The sequence below is a fragment of the Palaemon carinicauda genome, chromosome 26 (assembly GCF_036898095.1).
Source record: "Palaemon carinicauda isolate YSFRI2023 chromosome 26, ASM3689809v2, whole genome shotgun sequence".
Lineage (NCBI taxonomy): Eukaryota > Metazoa > Arthropoda > Malacostraca > Decapoda > Palaemonidae > Palaemon > Palaemon carinicauda.
In genome coordinates, this window is record NC_090750.1 from 81,798,671 (window position 1) to 81,819,720 (window position 21,050).

The 21,050-nt window shown below is 45.6% G+C and overlaps 1 protein-coding gene across 1 annotated transcript in view; it reads left to right on the top strand.

Moving 5' to 3' along the window:
• Pngl (N-glycanase Pngl) overlaps positions 1–21,050 on the top strand; it is a 54,102-nt gene that overhangs the window by 14,341 nt on the left and 18,711 nt on the right. Inside the window, exons 5-7 of the mRNA XM_068349811.1 lie at positions 6,099–6,269; positions 7,153–7,283; positions 12,253–12,480. Coding sequence (XP_068205912.1) covers positions 6,099–6,269; positions 7,153–7,283; positions 12,253–12,480 — 530 coding nt within the window. The remainder of the gene's footprint in view (positions 1–6,098; positions 6,270–7,152; positions 7,284–12,252; positions 12,481–21,050) is intronic.

The following is a 21,050-nucleotide window of genomic DNA, read 5'->3' on the forward strand; positions in this document are numbered from 1 at the left end:
TATTCCCTTGAGGACTCTGTCAGGCGGAGAGGAGCCTAAAGCTGCTTAACCCTCTATGGACTTTAAATAAATCATGCTGATTTTTAAGGATCTTTGTCCGGATCTTTTTGTAACTGCTGCTCCTCGGTCGCCTAAACGTCAGAGTTTACACTAGGCCTAGCTACTTCGAAGCCGTTGTTTTATAAGCTAGTGCTCTCTCGCTCTTCTAAGAGAGCTTTACGTTTGCTAGGCGACTGGTTTATCACCAGGAGGAGTTTGGGGGAGACAGCCTTTGCTTTCCCTACTTTTAAGCTGGCTTATAGAGCGAGAGTCTGATATGACACGAGAGAAGTTCTCGGCTTGGGAGTTCCTGCCTCTGCCCAGATAGACTTCTCAAACCTCATAGACTCTCCCTGGCGCCTGGCCATGAGACGCTCCAAGATTTTACAGGTCGACTTCAGAGCTATTTTCGAGCGTTTGAAGTTTTGATGTACAATTATGTCATGCATAAACAAGGCTTTCAGGGATGGCTCCAATGATCTGACAGCCACGTTCTCTGCAGGAACAAGTCCCTCAGGGATGGCTCCAATGATCTGGCAGCCATGTTCACTGCAGGAGTACGTAAGAGGCAAGTGCGCTCAATGTGTTCTTTGTCAAGACAAACTTCACGATGAAGTCTACCAGGCTGTCTTGACAGCATTTATGGAAGGCGACTGGATGGTCTCTCTCGACCTTCAGGAGGCATACTTCCACATTCCTATACACCCGGATTACCAACCCTTTCTGAGGTTTGTTTACAGGAATGTGGGGTACCAGTTTCGAGCCCTGTGCTTTGGCCTCAGTCCTGCGCCTCTCGTGTTTACGAGGCTCATGAGGAATGTGGCAAAATCCCTCCATCTATCGGGGATCCGAGCCTCCCTGTACTTGGACGACTGGCTTCTCAGAGCATCGTCCAGTCTTCGCTGTCTGCAGGATCTACATTGGACGTTGAGTCTGGCCAGGGAGTTGGGACTTTTGGTCAACCTAAAAGTCCCAACTGATCCCATCCCAGAATATTCTATATTTGGGGATGGAGATTCGCAGTCCAGTTTTTTTTCGGGCTTTTCCGGCTGCCACCGAATAGAACAAGCCCTACTCGAAGTCCAACTAATGCTGAAAAGAAAACGTTTGTTCAGTCAGGAGTTGGAACAGTCTCGTAGGGACTCTCTCATCCCTGGAGCAGTTTGTCTCACTAGCCTCTCACTGGAACTAGGACAAGACGTTAGAGACGGTATCATTCCCAGTCTCCGAACCAGTAAAGGCATGCCTGAAATGGTGGGACAGTAATATCAGTCTGAGAGAGGGACTATCCCTAGCAGTCAAGAACCCAAACCACGTGTTGTTCTCAGACGCGTCGGATTTGGGTTAGGGTGCGACCCTGGACGGTCGGGAATGCTCGGGTCTGTGGACCTCAAGTCAGAAGAGCATGCACATCAACGGCAAGGAGCTATTAGCAGTCCACTTGGCCTTGATGATACAGTGAACCCTCGCTACTTCGCGGTTCGACCATCGCGGATTCACCACTTCGCGGATTTTTTTCATAACCCATATCTATACATATATTGCGGATTTTCCGGAAATATCGAAAATACCGCGATGTGACCGATGGTGCGAGATTGGAGAAAGTAAGGAAAATTGAATCATGATTGATTTTCAATATAAATGAAACTTTGAGGAGCAACAAAGATATCATTTGTTAGAGAGATAGAGAGAGGTAAGGAATGGGAGGTAGTGAAAAGTAGCCCACAGAGAGAGAGAGAGAGAGAGAGAGAGAGAGGTAGAGAGAGAGAGAGAGGTAGAGAGAGGTAGAGAGAGAGAGAGAGGTAGAGAGAGAGAGAGAGGTAGAGAGAGAGAGAGAGAGATAGAGGGGGGTTTAAATGTAATAAACATAAAAATTTGATAGGTTATAACACATTGGTGCTTATGTAATATCAACTGTATACTGTAGACGGTTTGAATAAGTTAAGAAATGGTATAAATGATACTTTGTTAGTGTATTCGTACACACTCAAGAGCGGCAGCTAGATGACAGCTGATCTAATCACAGCCAAAAGTAAAAAAAAAAAAAAGTCAACAATACTCGATTTTTAAAACACACCCGAAATTTAAAAACAAAAGTACACGCTTTCTTAATGTGCAATTAACTATTTAAAGAGTGGCAATTTTCTAGAATAAAATGATATTTCCCAAAAAATAGTGGTTTGCTGATGAAATCGGATGCCCTATTTTTGGCTATGATTGAAATGGATGTAGACTCGGCCTAATTATTTCATTTCGTATTTAATTGACACTAAGAAAACTAATTTTAGTTTCTTCATCTAAATGTAAGTATTGTATAACACGAAGAGAGAGAGAGAGAGAGAGAGAGAGAGAGAGAGAGAGAGAGAGAGAGAGAGAGAGAGAGAGAGAATGAATCAGCTGTTGTAATCAAATGGCGTGTTTTTGTTTCGTGAGAATTTCATCGCCACGACTTTAACAACAACATACTGTACTGAACTTTACAGTATTATACAGACTACTGTAATATGATAAAGTAAAATATTTGTAATCTATTTTATATGAAATGGGGCTATTTTTGTTTTGTTTAAAATTTACATTTACGTATGTAAAACAACTCTCTCTCTCTCTCTCTCTCTCTCTCTCTCTCTCTCTCTCTCTCTCTCTCTCTCTCTCTCTCTCTCTCGTAGATTGTTTTCCTGCTTTGCTACGTATGTATGATTTTATATAGATACGGTAAATAATATTTGTAATAACATATTTTATAAAAGCTTTTACTGTAATATCATTATTTATCACTTTCATCATGCGGGTTAAATTCCTTAGTTTGTTTACTGAGCGTACTTTATGACGCCGTCGTTTCAGACGGCGTCATAAAGAAAAAAATTTCATTTGGAAGTCCTAAGGAAAATTAAGTAAAACATTAGTAATAACCAAATCAACATACTGTACTGAATAATCAATATAATTGATGCAAAAACTAACCTATAAACAGATGTGTAAATGCGTTTGTTTCTTCATTAGGATCAGAGATAAACGTAAACAAAACATTGGTTGCCATTTTTTATCGTGCTTTTTGGCGTGTTTAGGAAACGCATGATATAAAGTCGCCTTTAATATTTGTGCCTGTTTTAGTTTAGGGTACTGTATTACATGCATTAAGTGTTCTGTACATTAAAGGGTAGTTTGTTAACAGTACTACGTACAAGGGAAGGTTTTAAAAGTATGAATATACATGTTAAATAAATAGGTAAATATGGTGTTACTACTTCGCGGATTTTCACCTATCGCGGCCGCGTCTGGAACCTATCTACCGCGATAAACGAGGGTTTATTCGAAAGCTTCTTCGAAACTAAGTGGTAGAGGTCAACTCAGACAACACCACAACTTTGGCGTACATCTCCAAGCAAGGAGGCACAAACTCCTTCACGCTGCTCGAGATCGGAAGGGACCTTCTCTTATGGTCAAGAAATCGAGGCATCTCCCTGTTGACGAGATTCATCCAGGGGGACTTGAACGTCTTGGCAGACTGTCTCAGTCGGAGGGGTCAGGTGATACCCACGGAATGGACCCTCCACAAGGACGTGGGCAAGAGTCTTTGGGCTTCTTGGGGTCAACCCACCATAGACCTCTTTGCCTCCTCGTTGACCAAAAGGTTACCAATCTATTGCTCTCCAGTCCTAGATACAGAAGCAATCCACATAGACGCGTTTCTACTGGATTGGTCTCTTCTGGACTTATATGCATTCCCACCATTCAAGATAGTCAACAAGGTACGTACTGCAGAAGTTCGCCTCTCACGAATGGACAAGGTTGACGTTGGTTGCTACCCTCTGGCCCGCGAGAGAGTGGTTCACCGAGGTACTTCAATGGCTGGTAGACTTTCCAAGAAGTTTTCCTCTAAGGGTAGATCTGTTACGTCAACCCCACGTAAAGAATGTCCATCAAAGCCTCCCCGCTCTTCGTCTGACTTCCTTCAGACTATCGAAAGACTCTCAAGAGCTCGAGGCTTTTCGAAGGAGGCAGCCAGTGCGATTGCAAGAGCGAGGAGAGCTTCTACCATTAGAGTATACCAGTCGAAGTGGGAAGTCTTTTGAGACTGGTGCAAGTCAGCATCTGTGTCCTCGTCCAGTACCTCTGTAGCCCAAATCGCAGATTTTCTTTTACATCTGAGAAAGGTTCGCTCCCTTTCAGCTCCCACGATTAAGGGCTACAGGAGCATGTTGGCTTCGGTCTTTCGACATAGAGGCTTAGATCTTTCCAACAATAAAGATCTCCAAGATCTCCTTAAGTCTTTCGAGACCTCTAAGGAACGTCGTTTGGCAACTCCTGGATGGAACTTAGACGTGGTCATAAGGTTCCTCATGTCAGACAGGTTTGAGCCATTTCATTCAGCCTCCCTGAAGGATCTCACCCTCAAGACACTTTTCCTAGTGTGCTTGGCTTCGGCTAAAAGGGTCAGTGAACTTCATGCTTTCAGTAAGAACATCAGTTTTTTCTACAGAAAAAGCCACTTGTTCACTTCAACTTGGTTTCCTGGCCAAAAAATGAACTGCCTTCTCGTCCTTGGCCTAAATCTTTTGATATTCCTTGCTTATCAGAGATCGTAGGCAACGAACTAGAAAGAGTATTATGTCCTGTTAGAGCTCTTAAGTTCTATTTAGCTCGTACTAAGTCATTACGAGGTAAATCTGAGGCATTATGGTGCTCAGTTAAGAAACCATCATTGCCTATGTCAAAGAATGCTTTGTCATATTTTATCAGATTTTTTAATACGAGAAGCTCATTCTCACTTGAATGAGAAAGACCGATGTTTGCTTAAGGTTAAGACGCACGAAGTTAGAACTATAGCAACCTCCGTGGCCTTCAAGCAAAATAAATCTCTGCAAAGTATTATGGACGCGACTTTTTGGAGAAGCAAGTCAGTGTTTGCGTCATTTTACTTAAAAGATGTCCAGACTCTTTACGAGGACTGCTACACACTGGGTCCATTCGTTGCAGCGAGTGCAGTAGTGGGTGAGGGTTCTACCACTACATTACCCTAATTCCAATATCCTTTTTAATCTGTCTCTTGAAATGTTTTTTAATATTGTTTTTTGGGATGTACGGAAGGCTAAGAAGCCTTTCGCATCCTTGTTGATTTGGCGGGTGGTCAAAGTCATTTCTTGAGAGCGCCCAGATTAGGGGTTTGATGAGTTCCTGTTAGTATGGGTTGCAACCCTTTATACTTCAGCTCCTGGGAGTCTTTCAGCATTCTAAGAGGATCGCTGGGCTTCGTGAGGAAGACAGACTTACAAGGCAGAGTAATCGTCTAAGTCAACTTCCTTACCAGGTACCTATATATTTTGATTTTGTTATATTGATAACTGTCAAAAACTCTTAGCTTATACGCTGTAAACTTAATTAACTCTGGTCTCTACCCACCGCCTTGGGTGTGAATCAGCTATTATATATTCACCGGTTAAGTTAAATATTTAAAAATGATATTTTCATTATAAAATAAATTTTTGAATATACTTACCCGGTGAATATATAAATTAAAGGCCCTCCCTTCCTCCCCAATAGAGACGCAGCGGGACGAGAAGAAATTGAGTCTTTGTTTACATCGAGAGTGGTATCTGGCCGACAGTTGGCGCTGGTGGGCACACCCGCAACCTGTATAGCGATCGCTCGCGAGTTTTTGAGTGTGTTTTCTGTCGAGCCGCTGAGTAGCAGCTATTATATATTCACCGGGTAAGTATATTCAAAAATTTATTTTATAATGAAAATATCATTTTAATACATCACATGTTTAATTTTGTCTTATAAAACTAATATTTTGAGATCCATGAATTTGATGAATCATTATGTCGGGTTTGGATTTAGGCTTTAAGTCGAGGCATAATTTTGTTTTTCTGCAACGGTTTGATTTGTTACATTAGTCATTGAAACATTAACATAATTTTGTCTTATTGTTTGTTACTATTATCATCATGTTCTGTTAATGGAATATTTCAATTGTTATACTAGAAAATTGAATGCTAAAAAAAAGTTCTATTAAACAGTATTAGAAAATGTTTACCACAAATTATTTCCATCTACAGGATTGTCTGTTAATCGCTCTTCTAGAATGGTTTAAAACCAAGTTTTTCAAGTGGTTTGATGCCCCTACATGTCCTCAGTGCCAAAAGGCTATGAAGGCTTCAGAAGTTCTCTCACCCTCACAGGAAGATTTATTGTGGGGTGGAGATAGAGTTGAAGGATATTCTTGCAAGGTAAATTTTTTTGTCTTTATTTTAGGTAAGGTTTTTTATGTTTGTACAGCTAACATTTGTTTCAGATGTGAATTTGGTTTTACAATGCTAATTTTCTTGTTACAGGTTTTTTTTAGTGATGTTTATTGACACTAATTAAGAAAATGCAATAATGTACAACATATCTATAATTTGTGCCTGGAAAAGAAGAGGCAGATAGAGTGGCAAAGGAAGTTACAGCTGAATAGTTTCTAAGAAGATATGGTCCCCTCTGTAATTTTTTTTACCTTGCGTAAAGGGGTTATTTTATAATATTTGGCAGCAACATTGGGGATACCCTTGGTGGAAATAAGATGAGGGAAATAACAAGTGTAATTTCTCTATGAAGATATAACATGATACTCCGAAAGGGGGAGACCATGCTTTTTCGGCTACGGATTGGTCACAGTCGTTTGACACAAAGTTTTTGCTGACTGGCCAACATCAACCATATTGTGATAAATATTTGGTACCCCTTACTGTGAGGTATTTGTTGACCAAATGCCCCACTCTTGGGTACTTCAGAAATAGATACAGTATCTGTTAGAGGCTCGAGGTAGGGATGTTAGGTTCATCCTTGTCAACATTCTAGTCTTACAATACTAGGGGCATTTTTAGATTTATTCCAGAAGCAGGATTACATGTAGATTCTCACCCTCCTCCCCACTCACAGTGGCTAAGATTGTTCTACACAGATACCTTTACCAAAGATAATTGGTAAGTTAAAGATACCAGATGCTAGAATGGGATGCTGTTTATATTGCCAATCTATTTACCAGTGCCTTTTTCTGGTAGGAATGAAGAGTTATACATACATCATGGCAAAAGTTTTGGGAGGTAATTGACCCAAAAATCTTCTTTACAGGCCTGTGGTACTAAGGATCGTTTTGTCAGATATAATCATCCGGCCAAATTGTTAGAGACTAGGCAAGGACGTTGTGGAGAATGGGCAAACTGCTTTACTCTGATGTGCCGTACTTTAGGCATGGATGCCAGGTATGTTATGCGTCCTTGTTAGTTGAAGGTTGGAAAGCTTCCTGTAAGTAAATGTTTTGAATGTACAACATACAGTATGTTGAAATTACTCCTTTTATGATATAGAAAGGAGATCTCCTTGTCTGCAGTCATTAAAATCAATGGTTGAGGAATTCAGTGGATAGTAGGCGGCATGAACTGTAAGGTTGTTGGTAAATTTCCTTTCAAGAAATAAAGTACAGTACCTGCAATATTAATATCACTAACTCACTCCCTCCGTACATTATGCGCTATCCTACACTAAACTTTTCATTATAAAAATTACAAGAGCAGTATATTGCTGTAGTAATAACATGAGACTGCCCAGTATAATGATGATAGTAGTAGTAATGATATAATAAAACTGTAATAAGATAAACAAATATGCAGTAATTTTATCACTTATACCTACAAACTATTTGGCACTCATTAGATGTGATACCCATATATATATATGTACATACATACATACATATACCAAGGCACTTCCCCCAATTTTGGGGGGTAGCCGACATCAACAAATGAAACAAAACAAAAAAGGGGACCTCTACTCTCTACGTTCCTTTAGCCTAACAAGGGACTCAACCGAGTTCAGCTGGTACTGCTAGGGTGCCACAGCCCACCCTCCCACATTATCCACCACAGATGAAGCTTCATAATGCTGAATCTCCTACTGCTGCTACCTCCGCGGTCATCTAAGGCATCGGAGGCAGCAGCAGGGCCTACCGGAACTGCGTCACAATTGCTCACCATTCATTCCTATTTCTAGCACGCTCTCTTGCCTCTCTCACATCTATCCTCCTATCACCCAGAGCTTTCTTCACTCCATCCATCCACCCAAACCTTGGCCTTCCTCTTGTACTTCTCCCATCAACTCTTGCATTCATCACCTTCTTTAGCAGACAGCCATTTTCCATTCTCTCAACATGGCCAAACCACCTCAACACATTCATATCTACTCTAGCTGCTAACTCATTTCTCACACCCGTTCTCACTCTCACCACTTCGTTCCTAACCCTATCTACTCGAGATACACCAGCCATACTCCTTAGACACTTCATCTCAAACACATTCACTTTCTGTCTCTCCGTCACTTTCATTCCCCACAACTCCGATCCATACATCACAGTTGGTACAATCACTTTCTCATATAGAACTCTTTTACATTCATGCCCAACCCTCTACTTTTTACTACTCCCTTAACTGCCCCCAACACTTTGCAACCTTCATTCACTCTCTGACGTACATCTGCTTCCACTCCACCATTTGCTGCAACAACAGACCCCAAGTACTTAAACTGATCCACTTCCTCAAGTAACTCTCCATTCAACATGACATTCAACCTTGCATCACCTTCCCTTCTCGTACATCTCATAACCATACTCTTACCCACATTAACTCTCAACTTCCTTCTCTCACACACTTCCAAATTCTGTCACTAATCGGCCAAGCTTCTCTTCTGTGTCTGCAACCAGTACAGTATCATCCGCAAACAACAACTGATTTACCTCCCATTCATGGTCATTCTCGTCTACCAGTTTTAATCCTCGTCCAAGCACTCAAGCATTCACTTCTCTCACCACTCCATCAACATACAATTTAAACAACCACGGTGACATCACACATCCCTGTCTCATCCCCACTCTTACCGGAAACCAATTACTCACTTCATTTCCTATCCTAACACATGCTTTACTACCTTTGTAGAAACTTTTCACTGCTTGCAACAGCTTTCCACCAACTCCATATAACCTCATCACATTCCACATTGCTTCCCTATCAACTCTATCATACGCTTTCTCCAGATCCATGAACACAACATACACCTCCTTACCTTTTGCTAAATATTTCTCGCATATCTGCCTTACTGTAAAAATCTGATTCATACAACCCCTACCTCTTCCAAAACCACCCTGTATTTCTAAGATTGCATTCTCTGTTTTATCCTTGATCCTATTAATCATTACTCTACCATACACTTTTCCAACTACGCTTAACAAACTAATACCTCTTGAATTACAAGACTCATGCACATCTCCCTTACCCTTATATAGTGGTACAATACATGCACAAACCCAATCTACTGATACCATTGACAACACAAAACACATATTAAACAATCTCACCAACCATTCAAGTACAGTCACACCCCCTTCCTTCAACATCTCAGCTCTCACACCATCCATACCAGATGCTTTTCCTACTCTCGTTTCATCTAGTGCTCTCCTCACTTCATCTATTGTAATCTCTCTCTCATTCTCATCTCCCATCACTGGTACCTCAACACCTGCAGCAGCAATTATATCTGCCTCCCTATTATCCTCAATATTCAGTAAACTTTCAAAATATTCCGCCCATCTTTTCCTTGCCTCCTCTCCTTTTAACAACCTCCCATTTCCATCTTTCACTGTCTCTTCAATTCTTGAGCTAGCCTTCCTTACTCTCTTCACTTCTTTCGAAAACAACTTCTTATTCTCTTCATATGAATGACCCAATCCCTGACCCCACCTCAGGTCAGCTGCTCTCTTTGCCTCACGTACCTTGTGCTTTACTTCCACATTTTTCTCTTTATATTTTTCATATTTCTCTACACTATTACTCTGCAGCCATTCTTCAAAAGCCCTCTTTTTCTCTTCCACTTTTACCTTCACTCCTTCATTCCACCATTCACTGCCCTTCCTCATGCTGCCTCCAACAACCTTCTTGCCACACACATCACTTGCAATCTCAACAAAATTTTCTTTTACTAACTTCCACTCCTCTTCTAAATTGCCAGTTTCTCTTACTTTCACTTCGTCATATGTCATTTTCAACCTTTCCTGATATTTACTTTTTACCCCCGGTTTTATTAGCTCTTCAACCCTCACTAGCTCCCTTTTACATTCACCTACTCTATTCCCCCACTCTTTTGCTACAACTAATTTTCCTTCCACCAAAAAATGATCAGACATACCGTTAGCCATACCCCATATATATATATATATATATATATATATATATATATATATATATATATATATATATATATATATATATATATATATATATATATATACAGTATATATATATATATATATATATATATATATATATATATATATATATATATATATATATATGTATGTATATATATATATATATATATATATATATATATATATATATATATATATATATATATATATATATATATACACACATATATATATATATATATATATATATATATATATATATATATATATATATATATATACAGTATATATATATATATATATATATATATATATATATATATATATATATATATATATATATATATATATATATATATATATATATATATATCAAAGAAAATTATTAAAAGGGTCACTAAAACATTCAGTTTATGATTGTGTTCTGTCTGTCTCTCTCTCTCTCTCTCTCTCTCTCTCTCTCTCTCTCTCTCTCTCTCTCTCTCTCTCTCTCTCTCTCTCTCTCTCTCTCTCTCTCTCTCTCTCTTTGAAATAGAGGTAAAAGCTGTAGGAATTTGATTTTTCTTATTTTATCATAAGCTTAGATTATTTCAATTTAGATTATGTTATTTCAGGTTAGAAAATAATGAAGTTGGGATGTATATAAAATTTATGGTATTGTATTGTGATAACTTCCCTATTTGTTACAAAAGAAATGTGCACTTTTATAAAAGAATTCTCTCTAACTACAATATATCATGACTTTATGATATAGAATATGTTCAATAGTAAACATTCCTTGTTCATATTGGTATTTAGTATAACAAAAATATTTCCTTGTATTAAAGACTAGGTGTTTGCAGTAAGAACATGCTTTTGATACATCATCCACAATGCACACAAATAGCTGTTAAAGATAATGTGAAATTTGATTTCAGTTGTAATAAAAATGGAAAAATATTCGGTAGAGTCGAACATATTTTGTTATCATGTGATATCAAGAACAGTTATCATACATACATACATATATCAAGGCACTTCCCCCAATTTTGGGGGGTAGCCGACATCAACAAATGAAACAAAACAAAAAAGGGGACCTCTACTCTCTACGTTCTTCCAGCCTATCAAGGGACTCAACCGAGTTCAGCTGGTACTGCTAGGGTGCCACAGCCCACCCTCCCACATTATCCACCACAGGTGAAGCTTCATAATGCTGAATCCCCTACTGCTGCTACCTCCGCGGACATCTAAGGCATCGGAGGCAGCAGCAGGGCCTACCGGAACTGCGTCACAATCGCTCGCCATTCATTCCTATTTCTAGCACGCTCTCTTGCCTCTCTCACATTTATCCTCCTATCACCCAGAGCTTCCTTCACTCCATCCATCCACCCAAACCTTGGCCTTCCTCTTGTACTTCTCCCATCAACTCTTGCATTTGTCACCTTCTTTTGCAGACAGCCATGTAAGAAGAAGTTTTGGAAAGAAGTGAAGAGAGTAAGGAAGGCTGGCTCAATAATTGAAGAGATAGTGAAAGATGGAAATGGGAGGTTGTTAAAAGGAGAGGAGGCAAGGAAAAGATGGGCGGAATATTTTGAAAGTTTACTGAATATTGATAAATAGAAGTTATAAGATGATTATTTTTTAGCAAACAACCAGATAACCAAATTTCTCTCTATATTGCTCTACCGAGTTGTAGGGAGACCAGCTGTGGGATATATTGGTGGGAGGTTTAAAAACATTAAAATATTACCTGGGGCATACTGGCTTAGTGGCTGCATCTAAGTGAAATTTCAGCGGACTGTATATCTTTTATAATCGTACAGTATCAGTAGTTCAACAACATTTAGTTGAAGAATCAGTAGTTAAGGAGGTCATATTATAATGTTCAATTTCAGTTAAATGTTATATACAAGAATGTTTTCAAGTCCCCTTTTAACATAGAATATGATACAGTACCTTTTACCAGATGTACTATTCTTAACAAACTCAATTTGCAGATATGTACATGATTACACGGATCACGTTTGGACCGAAGTGTTTTCACAATCGCAGAATCGTTGGCTTCATGCTGATTCTTGTGAAAACAAAATGGATCAGCCACTTATGTATGAGCAAGGTTGGGGTAAAAAGCTAACCTATATTTTGGCATTTTCCAAGGATGAAATTGTAGATGTGACTTGGCGATACACATCAGATACCAAAGAAGTTCTAAAGAAAAGAAGAGAGTAAGTTGAATAATGTATACTTGTTTCCAAGATATTTCTTCCTATACCCTTGAGATGTAGATATCTGTCATTTAAAGATTCAGGCTGTATTAGAATCTGTTAGGGTGGTTTTAATTGATCGGTTGTAGCAAGCATTTATGGGGATTAGTCAGCCCCTAAAATTGAAGGTTATTTTCACTAGTTTATGCATGAACCAACCTTTTTTTTATTTCATATTCATTTTTTATATTCATTGAAATGTTATTGCACAACTGGTCCTGCTTTTAGTTATAAGTGTGCAGTATTCATGTTTCACCCAAACCATCTACCACACGTAACTTGTTTAGTATGCATTGATTGTTCAGTGATTGCTCTTATGCTAAATATTACTTTAATGTGAACAATAATGCAGATAATTCTTCCTGCTTTTTTATGAGCAAGTGTTCAAATGAAGTAGATACTGTTATTGTAAAACAATAAGAATCTGATCAGACAAACCCATTACCCATGTGTTGCCTTATATCTGGGGTTTTAGAAATCCCTTCCACCGTTCTCTCTCTCTCTCTCTCTCTCTCTCTCTCTCTCTCTCTCTCTCTCTCTCTCTCTCTCTCTCTCTCTCTCTCTCTCTCTCTCTCTCTCTCTCTCTCTCTCTCATATCAATTTTTTGTATAGTTAGGAAAAATACAAATTGTTTGTTCTGTAACCGAAATACAAACCACGCTATTTACATTGGGTTTACTTTCGGCGTAGCTGAAATTGACGAGCCAATAGATTTTAACCAGGGTTAATTACCCCCCGCGCTAACTTAATCTTTTTTCTTTGCTTTTCCTCATCTGTGTGTTTGGAAGTTGGCCTCGCCCTTTGGTATTCATCATGCGCAAGTGCCCTGGGATCGCCGGCCGCCATTGCGGTACCTTCATGTCGGCGGTGTATACCGATCCTCACACCCTTTGCCCGCAGTGTCGAGGCCGACGGTGTGATAGGGAAAATACGTGTAGGGAGTGGTCTGCCTCCCAGTGGGAGAGGTTTGCCCGCCGGCGTAAGAAGAAGCCCAAGAGAGACCGTTCTCCTTCTGGGGTTGCCCTGAAGGAGGAAGGCTCTAGGGACTCTTCTTCCGCTGCCCAAACCTCCTCCGAAGCTCCCACTCATCCGGTCCCTGTTGAGAGGCCTCCGAGTGGTAGCGCAGATCCTTGTTCTGTTTCCCGATCTCGGGGTGTGGGAGAGGGCGTCGCCTCCCATAGCGGGGCGGCTCCCCCTCCTCCTCCGGGGGAGGATTTTGATAATGTTGATTCTGTATCTAACGATGATCTTTTTCAGCTTTGGGCTTCCTTGGGGCTTAAGGGCCTGCCCTTCAAGGAAGCCCTGTTTGACCTTATCCAGTTGGGGGCCGCTGTCAAGCAGTCGCCGGTGATAGCAGAGGTAGATTCTCTGTCTATCGTCGACATCGTGGTGGCAGAGGCTTCCGACGGGTCTGGTCAAACCTCTGCGGCTCCTGACGTTGCTGAAGGCTCTCCTCCCCCTTCCGAACATCCTTCGAAGGGGGAAGGGGGTCCCACGGTCTCTCCTGCAGCTAAGTCTCCCCCTCGGGGGAGCGCTTTGACTGAGACTCCTCTTCGGAGGACTGACGATCCCGATGACCTCCCTCGTGGCCGCCTTCGCCGTAAGGCTCGTCGTCCTCTTCGTCGCAGGGGCCTCCCGTCTCCCTATAAGGGTGTCAAGAGGCACCTCTTCGAGTCTTCGCCTCCTCCGTCCTCCGATGAGGACCCTCCTCACCGGGAGCAGACTGTAGCAGCCGCGTCCTTAGACCTCTCCGGGGATCGTTCGCGTTCTCCTACGCCTGGACCTTCCACCACCTGCGCAGATGGCCAGCAGTCTTCTGATCTCGTCAGCCGACGGGCACCGGTCCCTTCGGGGCAAAGGGATGTCTCCCACGGTGTGGGGGCTTACCTTGCACGTCAGGGTTCCCCAGCGTGCCTTCCTGCGCGTTCACGTGCAGTAGCGCGTAAGCGCTCTCCATCTTTGAAGTCTCCTGACTCACCTCGCCAGCGCTCTCCTGTTCGTCAGCGCTCTCCTGTTCGCCAGCGATCTCCTGATGGTCAACGCCCCCCTGCTCGCCAGCGCTCTCCTGGGGACAACGCACATCCTCCTGATCCTGTTACGCGCCCAGCGCGCCAACGGTCACCTGAGCGCACAAGATTTCCTGCTCATCAGTGCGCACCTGCGCCTTCTGTTCCTGACATGCGCCCTGTGCGCCCACGCTCGCCCACGCGCCCTAGAACTCCGGTTCTGGACGCGGGCAAGGATTTAACTCCTACACACCCTCGCGTTCCTGCTCGTCATCTTTCTCCTGCGCAACAACGCACACGGTCTCCTGCGCGTACATCCAGAGTTCCTGCACGCCCACGCGCCTTCTCTTCCTGAGCCCGTTCGCGAGCGTTCGCCTTTGCGCGTTGCCCTTCTTGCTCCTGCGCAGTCTTCTACGCGTCGTCTTCCTGCACGCCAGCGATCACCAGCGCGTCAGCGTTCTCCTGCTTGTCAGCGATCTCCTGTGCGTCAGCGTTCTCCAGCGCGTCAGCTCTCCCCTGAGTTCCGGCGATCTCCTGACCGCCCGCGCGATCCATCGCCTGCGCGTAAGCGCTCTCCTACGCGTCAGCGCCAATCAGACCTTGACAGACATACGTCTCCTGCGATCAACTCGCCCACACGCGGTCGTTCGCCTGCGCGTTATACGCGCCATCGCTCACCAACGTGCCATCACGCTCCAACGCGCCATCGCTCGCCTGCGCGCCAGCGTTCGCCAACGCGCCATCGTTCGCCGACTCGCCATCGCTCGCCCACGCATCACAGGTCTCCAGGACACCATCATTTCCCTCCGCTGTACTTTTCTCCTGGCCCTCAGCGGTCTCCTGAGCGCCCACACGTTCCTTCACCCACGCGCCAATGCGTTCCCTCGCCAACGCGCCCACTTGCCAGCTCGCCCGCGCGCCCACTCGTCCGTGCGCGCTCGTTTATCTCCGCGCTTCAGCAGCCCCTCGCGCGTGATTCTTTGGTAACGCCCCCCGCGCCAGCGCGACCCCCTTTCTCGTCGGGTTCCACAGCTCGCGGCAGCAGCAGGGACACGTGTTTCCAGGTCGCAGTCAGGATCGCCTCCGCATAAGCGCAGGTCTCTCTCGCAGGACAAGGAAGGATCGTCGGAGAGGTCAAGGCAACTTTCTTCCCCTTCTTTTTTGCAGGCAGGTCCAGTTGTGTCCACTCCGAAGGGTCATCCGATCCCCTTCCCTCCAGCGGGAATTGCGGACTCTGCGTCCGTATCTCGGCAGTCCTGGTTTGGTCCTCTGATGCGGGTGTTAGTGAAGGCTATGAAGCCGGCACTCGCCGATCTAGGACTCAAATGACGGCCTCGCCCCCGCTGAAGAGAAAGAGAGGAGTGGACTTCGTGGTGACTTCTCCCAGGGAGAAGTTGGTTCCTAAGAGGTCCGCCAGGAAGGCTCCTTCCCCTTCTCAGTCGTTTTCTCCTTCTCCTGTAGACGAGGCCTTTCCATCCTCAGGAGAGTCCAGCGAGGAGGCGGTCTCCCCCTCAGCACCAAGAGGGGAGGCTCCTCCTCGTGGAGGGAAATCGTCTCGCGTGGAAGGTACCTTCCAGATTTCTTTGCTGGAGTCTTGTATCCCGCCCAGGAGGGAACCCAAGGACTCCAAGACAATTCCGGAGTCTTCTTCGCGTATTCGTCAGGAAACAGCCAGACCCCGGGAGAACCTCCACGTGTCTCCCCAGGAAGAGCTTCCGGGGACTGGAGACTTAGCTGCCAGTCCGCAGGGAGGAGAGCAGCACGAGTCTGAGCATGCCTTCTGGCAGGTCTTGGGCCTGATGAGCAGCTCAACGGGTTCAAGGACCCGGTGATCGCCCCTCGTGAAGGCAAGGACACAGTCCTGGATCAGGTCTATGGAACTCAGAAGCCCCCAAAGGCCAGCACGGCTCTGCCCTGGTCCCAGGGGGTGAAGAGTGCCAGAGACAGGGCCAACGCTCAGCTCGCAGACCTCGCCTCCTCCAGTCGTTCCTCTGCCGGAAACAAACTCCTCCCACTTCCTCGTCTCCAGTAGAGGAGGTATTTTGTGATCATGGGGGAGTCTAGCCTCGCTCTTCCCCTCCACCATTCGGTGGAAGAGCTTACTAGGGGAGTTCCTCTTGAGAAGCTCTCCGCCCGGCAGGTGATGTTCTCGGCGTCGGAGATCCTGAGCCAGGAGAAGGTCGCGAAGTGTGCCATGCAGGCCACTTCGTGGCTGGACGTCTGGCTGGGTTCTCTGGGCATCCTATTGCGCTCCGAGGATCTATCTAAGGAGAGCAATAGGAAGGCCCTAGAGACCTTCCTCCTCTCAGGCACTCGCTCCATCGAGTTCCTGGCACATCAGGTTACCAACCTGTGGGCCAACTCGGTGCTGAAGTGTCGTGATGCTGTGACCGAGAAGATCCACCCGAAGGTCCCCTCCGTGGACGTCTGCTGGCTCAGACACTCCTCCATCCTTGGGGGAAGTTTGTTTGAGCCCCAAGATATGGAACGTACAGCTGAGAAGTGGAGGAAGTCTAGTCAGGACTTTCTCCTCCAAAGGGCCCTTGCATCTCGGCCCTACAAGCCTCCAGCTCCGCAGCAACATCAGCAGCAGCCTCGCAGGACACCGAAGCAGGCGCCGGCAGCTAAGAAAGTGGTGTCTAAGCCCCAGTCCTTTCCTGCCAAGGACAAAAGGGGAGGTAAGTCCTCCAGGGGAGGCAAGACTCCTAGAGGGAGCAGCCGCGGCTGCAAACGCTAGGAGTGGCAGTCTCCCCGCGTGTCCACCTGTGGGGGGATGCCTTCGACCTTGCGTGCACAGGTGGCAGCAACATGGGGCCGATTCTTGGACAGTCTCCGTGATCGGCCAAGATTATCACGTCCCATTCACGACATCTCAACCTCCCCTGACAGCGAATCCAGTGTCGTTGAGCTCCTATGCCATGGGATCGGCAAAGGGGCTAGCCCTTCGGGCAGAAGTCGAGACCATGCTCAAGAAGGATGCTCTCCAGGAGGTCGTCAACGGCTCCCCAGGCTTCTTCAGTCGACTCTTTCTTGTAAAGAAGGCGTCTGGAGGCTGGAGACCCGTCATCGACCTCTCAGCTCTGAACAAGTTCGTCAAGCAAACTCCGTTCAGCATGGAGACAGCGGACACGGTCAGACGCGGTGAAACCACAAGACTTCATGTGCACACAGGATCTGAAGGACGCGTACTTCCAGATCCCAATCCATCCGTCTTCCAGGAAGTACTTGAGATTCAGCCTAGACAGCAAGACCTACCAGTTCAAGGTGCTGTGCTTCGGTCTCTCCACAGCACCTCAGGTGTTTACCAGAGTGTTTACCCTGATTTCGTCTTGGGCGCACAGGAACGGCATCCGTCTCCTCCGATATCTGGACGACTGGCTGATCCTGGCAGACTCGGAGTCGACCCTTCTTCGACACCGAGACAGGCTCCTGTGACTTTGCCAAGATCTGGGGATCTTGGTAAATCTCGAGAAGTCCTCTCTGCAGCCGTCCCAACGACTGGTTTATCTAGGAATGTTGTTAGACACCAATCTCCACAAAGGCTTTCCATCAGACGACAGGATAGCAAGGCTGAGGAGGGTGTCGGAACCCTTCCTCAGACGGGAAGAGCTTCCAGCCCAATCGTGGTTGCGTCTCTTAGGTCACCTAGCCTCCCTGGCTCGTCTGGTTCCAAACGGCCATCTCAGGATGAGATCCCTGCAATGGCGGCTAAAGTCCTGGTGGAATCAAGGATCCGATTCCCCGGACTTTCTGGTCACGATAGGACCTTCGGAACAGGCGGACCTGCGGTGGTGGCTGGTCGACGAGAACCAACGAAAGGGAGTGGATGTTCTCGTCCTCCCCCCGGAATTGACATTGTTTTCGGAAGCGTCAAAAGAAGGGTGGGGGCCTCACATTCTGAACCAGAGGACCTCAGGCCTTTGGTCAGAATCAGAAAAGTACCTGCACATCAACCTGCTAGAAATGAAGGCCGTCTTTCTGGCTCTTCAGCAGTTCCAACGGACCCTGGCGGGTCACTCCGTGGTGGTGATGAATGACAACACCACGGTAGTGGCTTATATCAACAAGCAGGGAGGTACTTTTTCACATCAGCTATCCCATCTTGCAGTAGAGATTCTGAGGTGGACCCAAGTCCACTCGATAACACTATCAGCTCGCTTCATTCCTGGCAAGAGGAATGTGCTCGCCAACAGTCTGAGCAGGGCCTCGCAGATAGTGAGTACCGAGTGGTCTTTGGATCCTCAGATAGCCAACAAAGTCCTGACTTTGTGGGGTTCTCCGACAGTGGATCTGTTCGCGACAGCTTTGAATTTCAAGCTGCCCCTGTACTGCTCCCCAGTCCCGGACCCCAAGGCTCTCTGGCAAGATGCTTTCCAACAACGGTGGGACAACATCGACGTGTACGCCTTCCCACCGTTCTGTTTGATGAGAAGGGTGATCAACAGGACCAGACTATCGGTCAACCTGTCGATGACTCTGATAGCTCCGCTATGGCATCACGCGGAATGGTTCCCGGACCTTCTGCAGCTCCTGACGGAGCTCCCGAGAAAGCTTCCCCCACGACACGAGCTACTCAGACAGCCACATTGCAACATCTTCCACAAGGCCATAGCCTCGCTTCGGCTTCACGCCTGGAGACTATCCAGCGACTCCTCACGGAGAGAGGCTTTTCGCAACAGATTGCGGAGAGAATGTCTCGACACCTGTGAAAGTCCTCTGCGGGAGTCTACCAGGCGAAGTGGAGAGTCTTCTGTGGTTGGTGTCGTGGGAGGGGCATCTCTCCGCTTGATGCCACTTCCAGCAATAGCGGAGTTTCTCGTTTATTTGCGGGAGGAAATGCGCCTTTCAGTCTCAGCGGTGAAAGGCTATCGCTCAGCCTTAAGCCTGGCTTTTAGGCTGAAAGGAGTGGACATTTATTCCTCACTGGAACTCTCTCTACTCATACGTAGCTATGAGCTTACCTGCCCCCAGTCGGAAGTGAGACCTCCTCCTTGGAACGTGGTTCGGGTTCTCAGGGCTCTTAAGAGACCTCCCTTCGAACCATTACGCCAGGCCTCTGATCGCCACCTGACTTGGAAGACGGCTTTCCTGCTCGCGTTGGCCTCTGCCAAACGAGTTAGTGAACTTCATGGTCTCTCGTACGACATCGCCCATTCAAGGGGATGGGGGGAGGTAACGTTCAGGTTCGTCCCTGAGTTTGTTGCCAAGACTCAAAACCCTTGAGTGCCGGACCCACGGTTCAACTCTTTCAGGGTCACGAGTCTCCGTTCTGTAACAAGCGACCCAGACCATCTGCTACTGTATTATGCCCAGTGAGGAGTCTGAGGTGTTACTTTATGAGAACAGCTGCAGTTCGTCCTCGCGTGCAAGCACTGTTTGTTAGCACAGGCAGGACGAAGAGGAGGGTCACCAAGAATACCATCTCGGCTTGGATTCGAAGGGTCATCCACCACGCCTTGAATCCGGACCCTCCTCCGTCACGTCGCCCTAGGGCACACGACGTCAGGGGCATCGCTACATCCCTGGCCTTCAAGAGAAACTTCTCTGTGACGCAGGTGCTTCAAGCTGGAGTCTGGAAGCGTCAAACGACCTTCACAGGCCACTACCTGCAGGGCGTGACCCACAGGAGCCTCGATACTTTTTCTATCGGCCCTGTGGTGGCTGCACAACAGCTGGTCTAACCTCAGGCTCCTTGATGGACAAGTAGCAGTAGGTTGAGGGCGTTGTTACTCGGCTTTAGTCTGCGTGAATGAAAGAGTATGTCTGGCCCTTACTTCTTTCTTCATCCTCCCCTCTCTTGGGGAAAGCAGCATCCTGGTCTCTGCATAGGTGACCTCAACCTCTGCAGGTAAACCATGCTCCCTTGTGTTCCTAGTATTAAGTTTAATACTGTCGCGTCCCCCATACCCTGATGAGGTGGTATTGGGGAACGTCCTAGCCTAGATTCCTATCTAAAGGACTCAAGGTCAACTTCCTAGGACGAGTCACGCTCTTTCATCCACACACAACTTACGTAGGCCACTCGTTCTTTGCGGAGCAAGGAACTTGTGAGGTGCAGGGACTTCCTCTCTCGAGTGATACTCACTCGGAGTCGGAGTCCCCGGGTAAAGCCAAAGCCAGTAAGGCTGGGGACTTTCCACCCTTCCTAAGGGGTAAGTCACCCAATGTAAATAGCGTGGTTTGTATTTTTGTTACGGAACAAATGACAAATTTGGAGATAATTTGTATTTTTCCTAACCATACAAACCTTAGCTATTTACACATATTTGCCCGCCAGCCCTGTCCCCCAAGTCAAGTCTTACCTCTAAGTGAAGTGAAGCAAATCACCGGTGTGTGGGGGGGAGGGGTAGTAAGCTACCCCTTCCCCTACCCCTGCTAACTAGCGCGGGGGTAATTAACCCTCATTAAAATCTATTGGCTCGTTAATTTCAGCTACGCCGAAAGTAAACCCAGTGTAAATAGCTAAGGTTTGTATGGTTAGGAAAAATACAAATTATCTCCGAATTTGTCATTTTTAAAATTTGT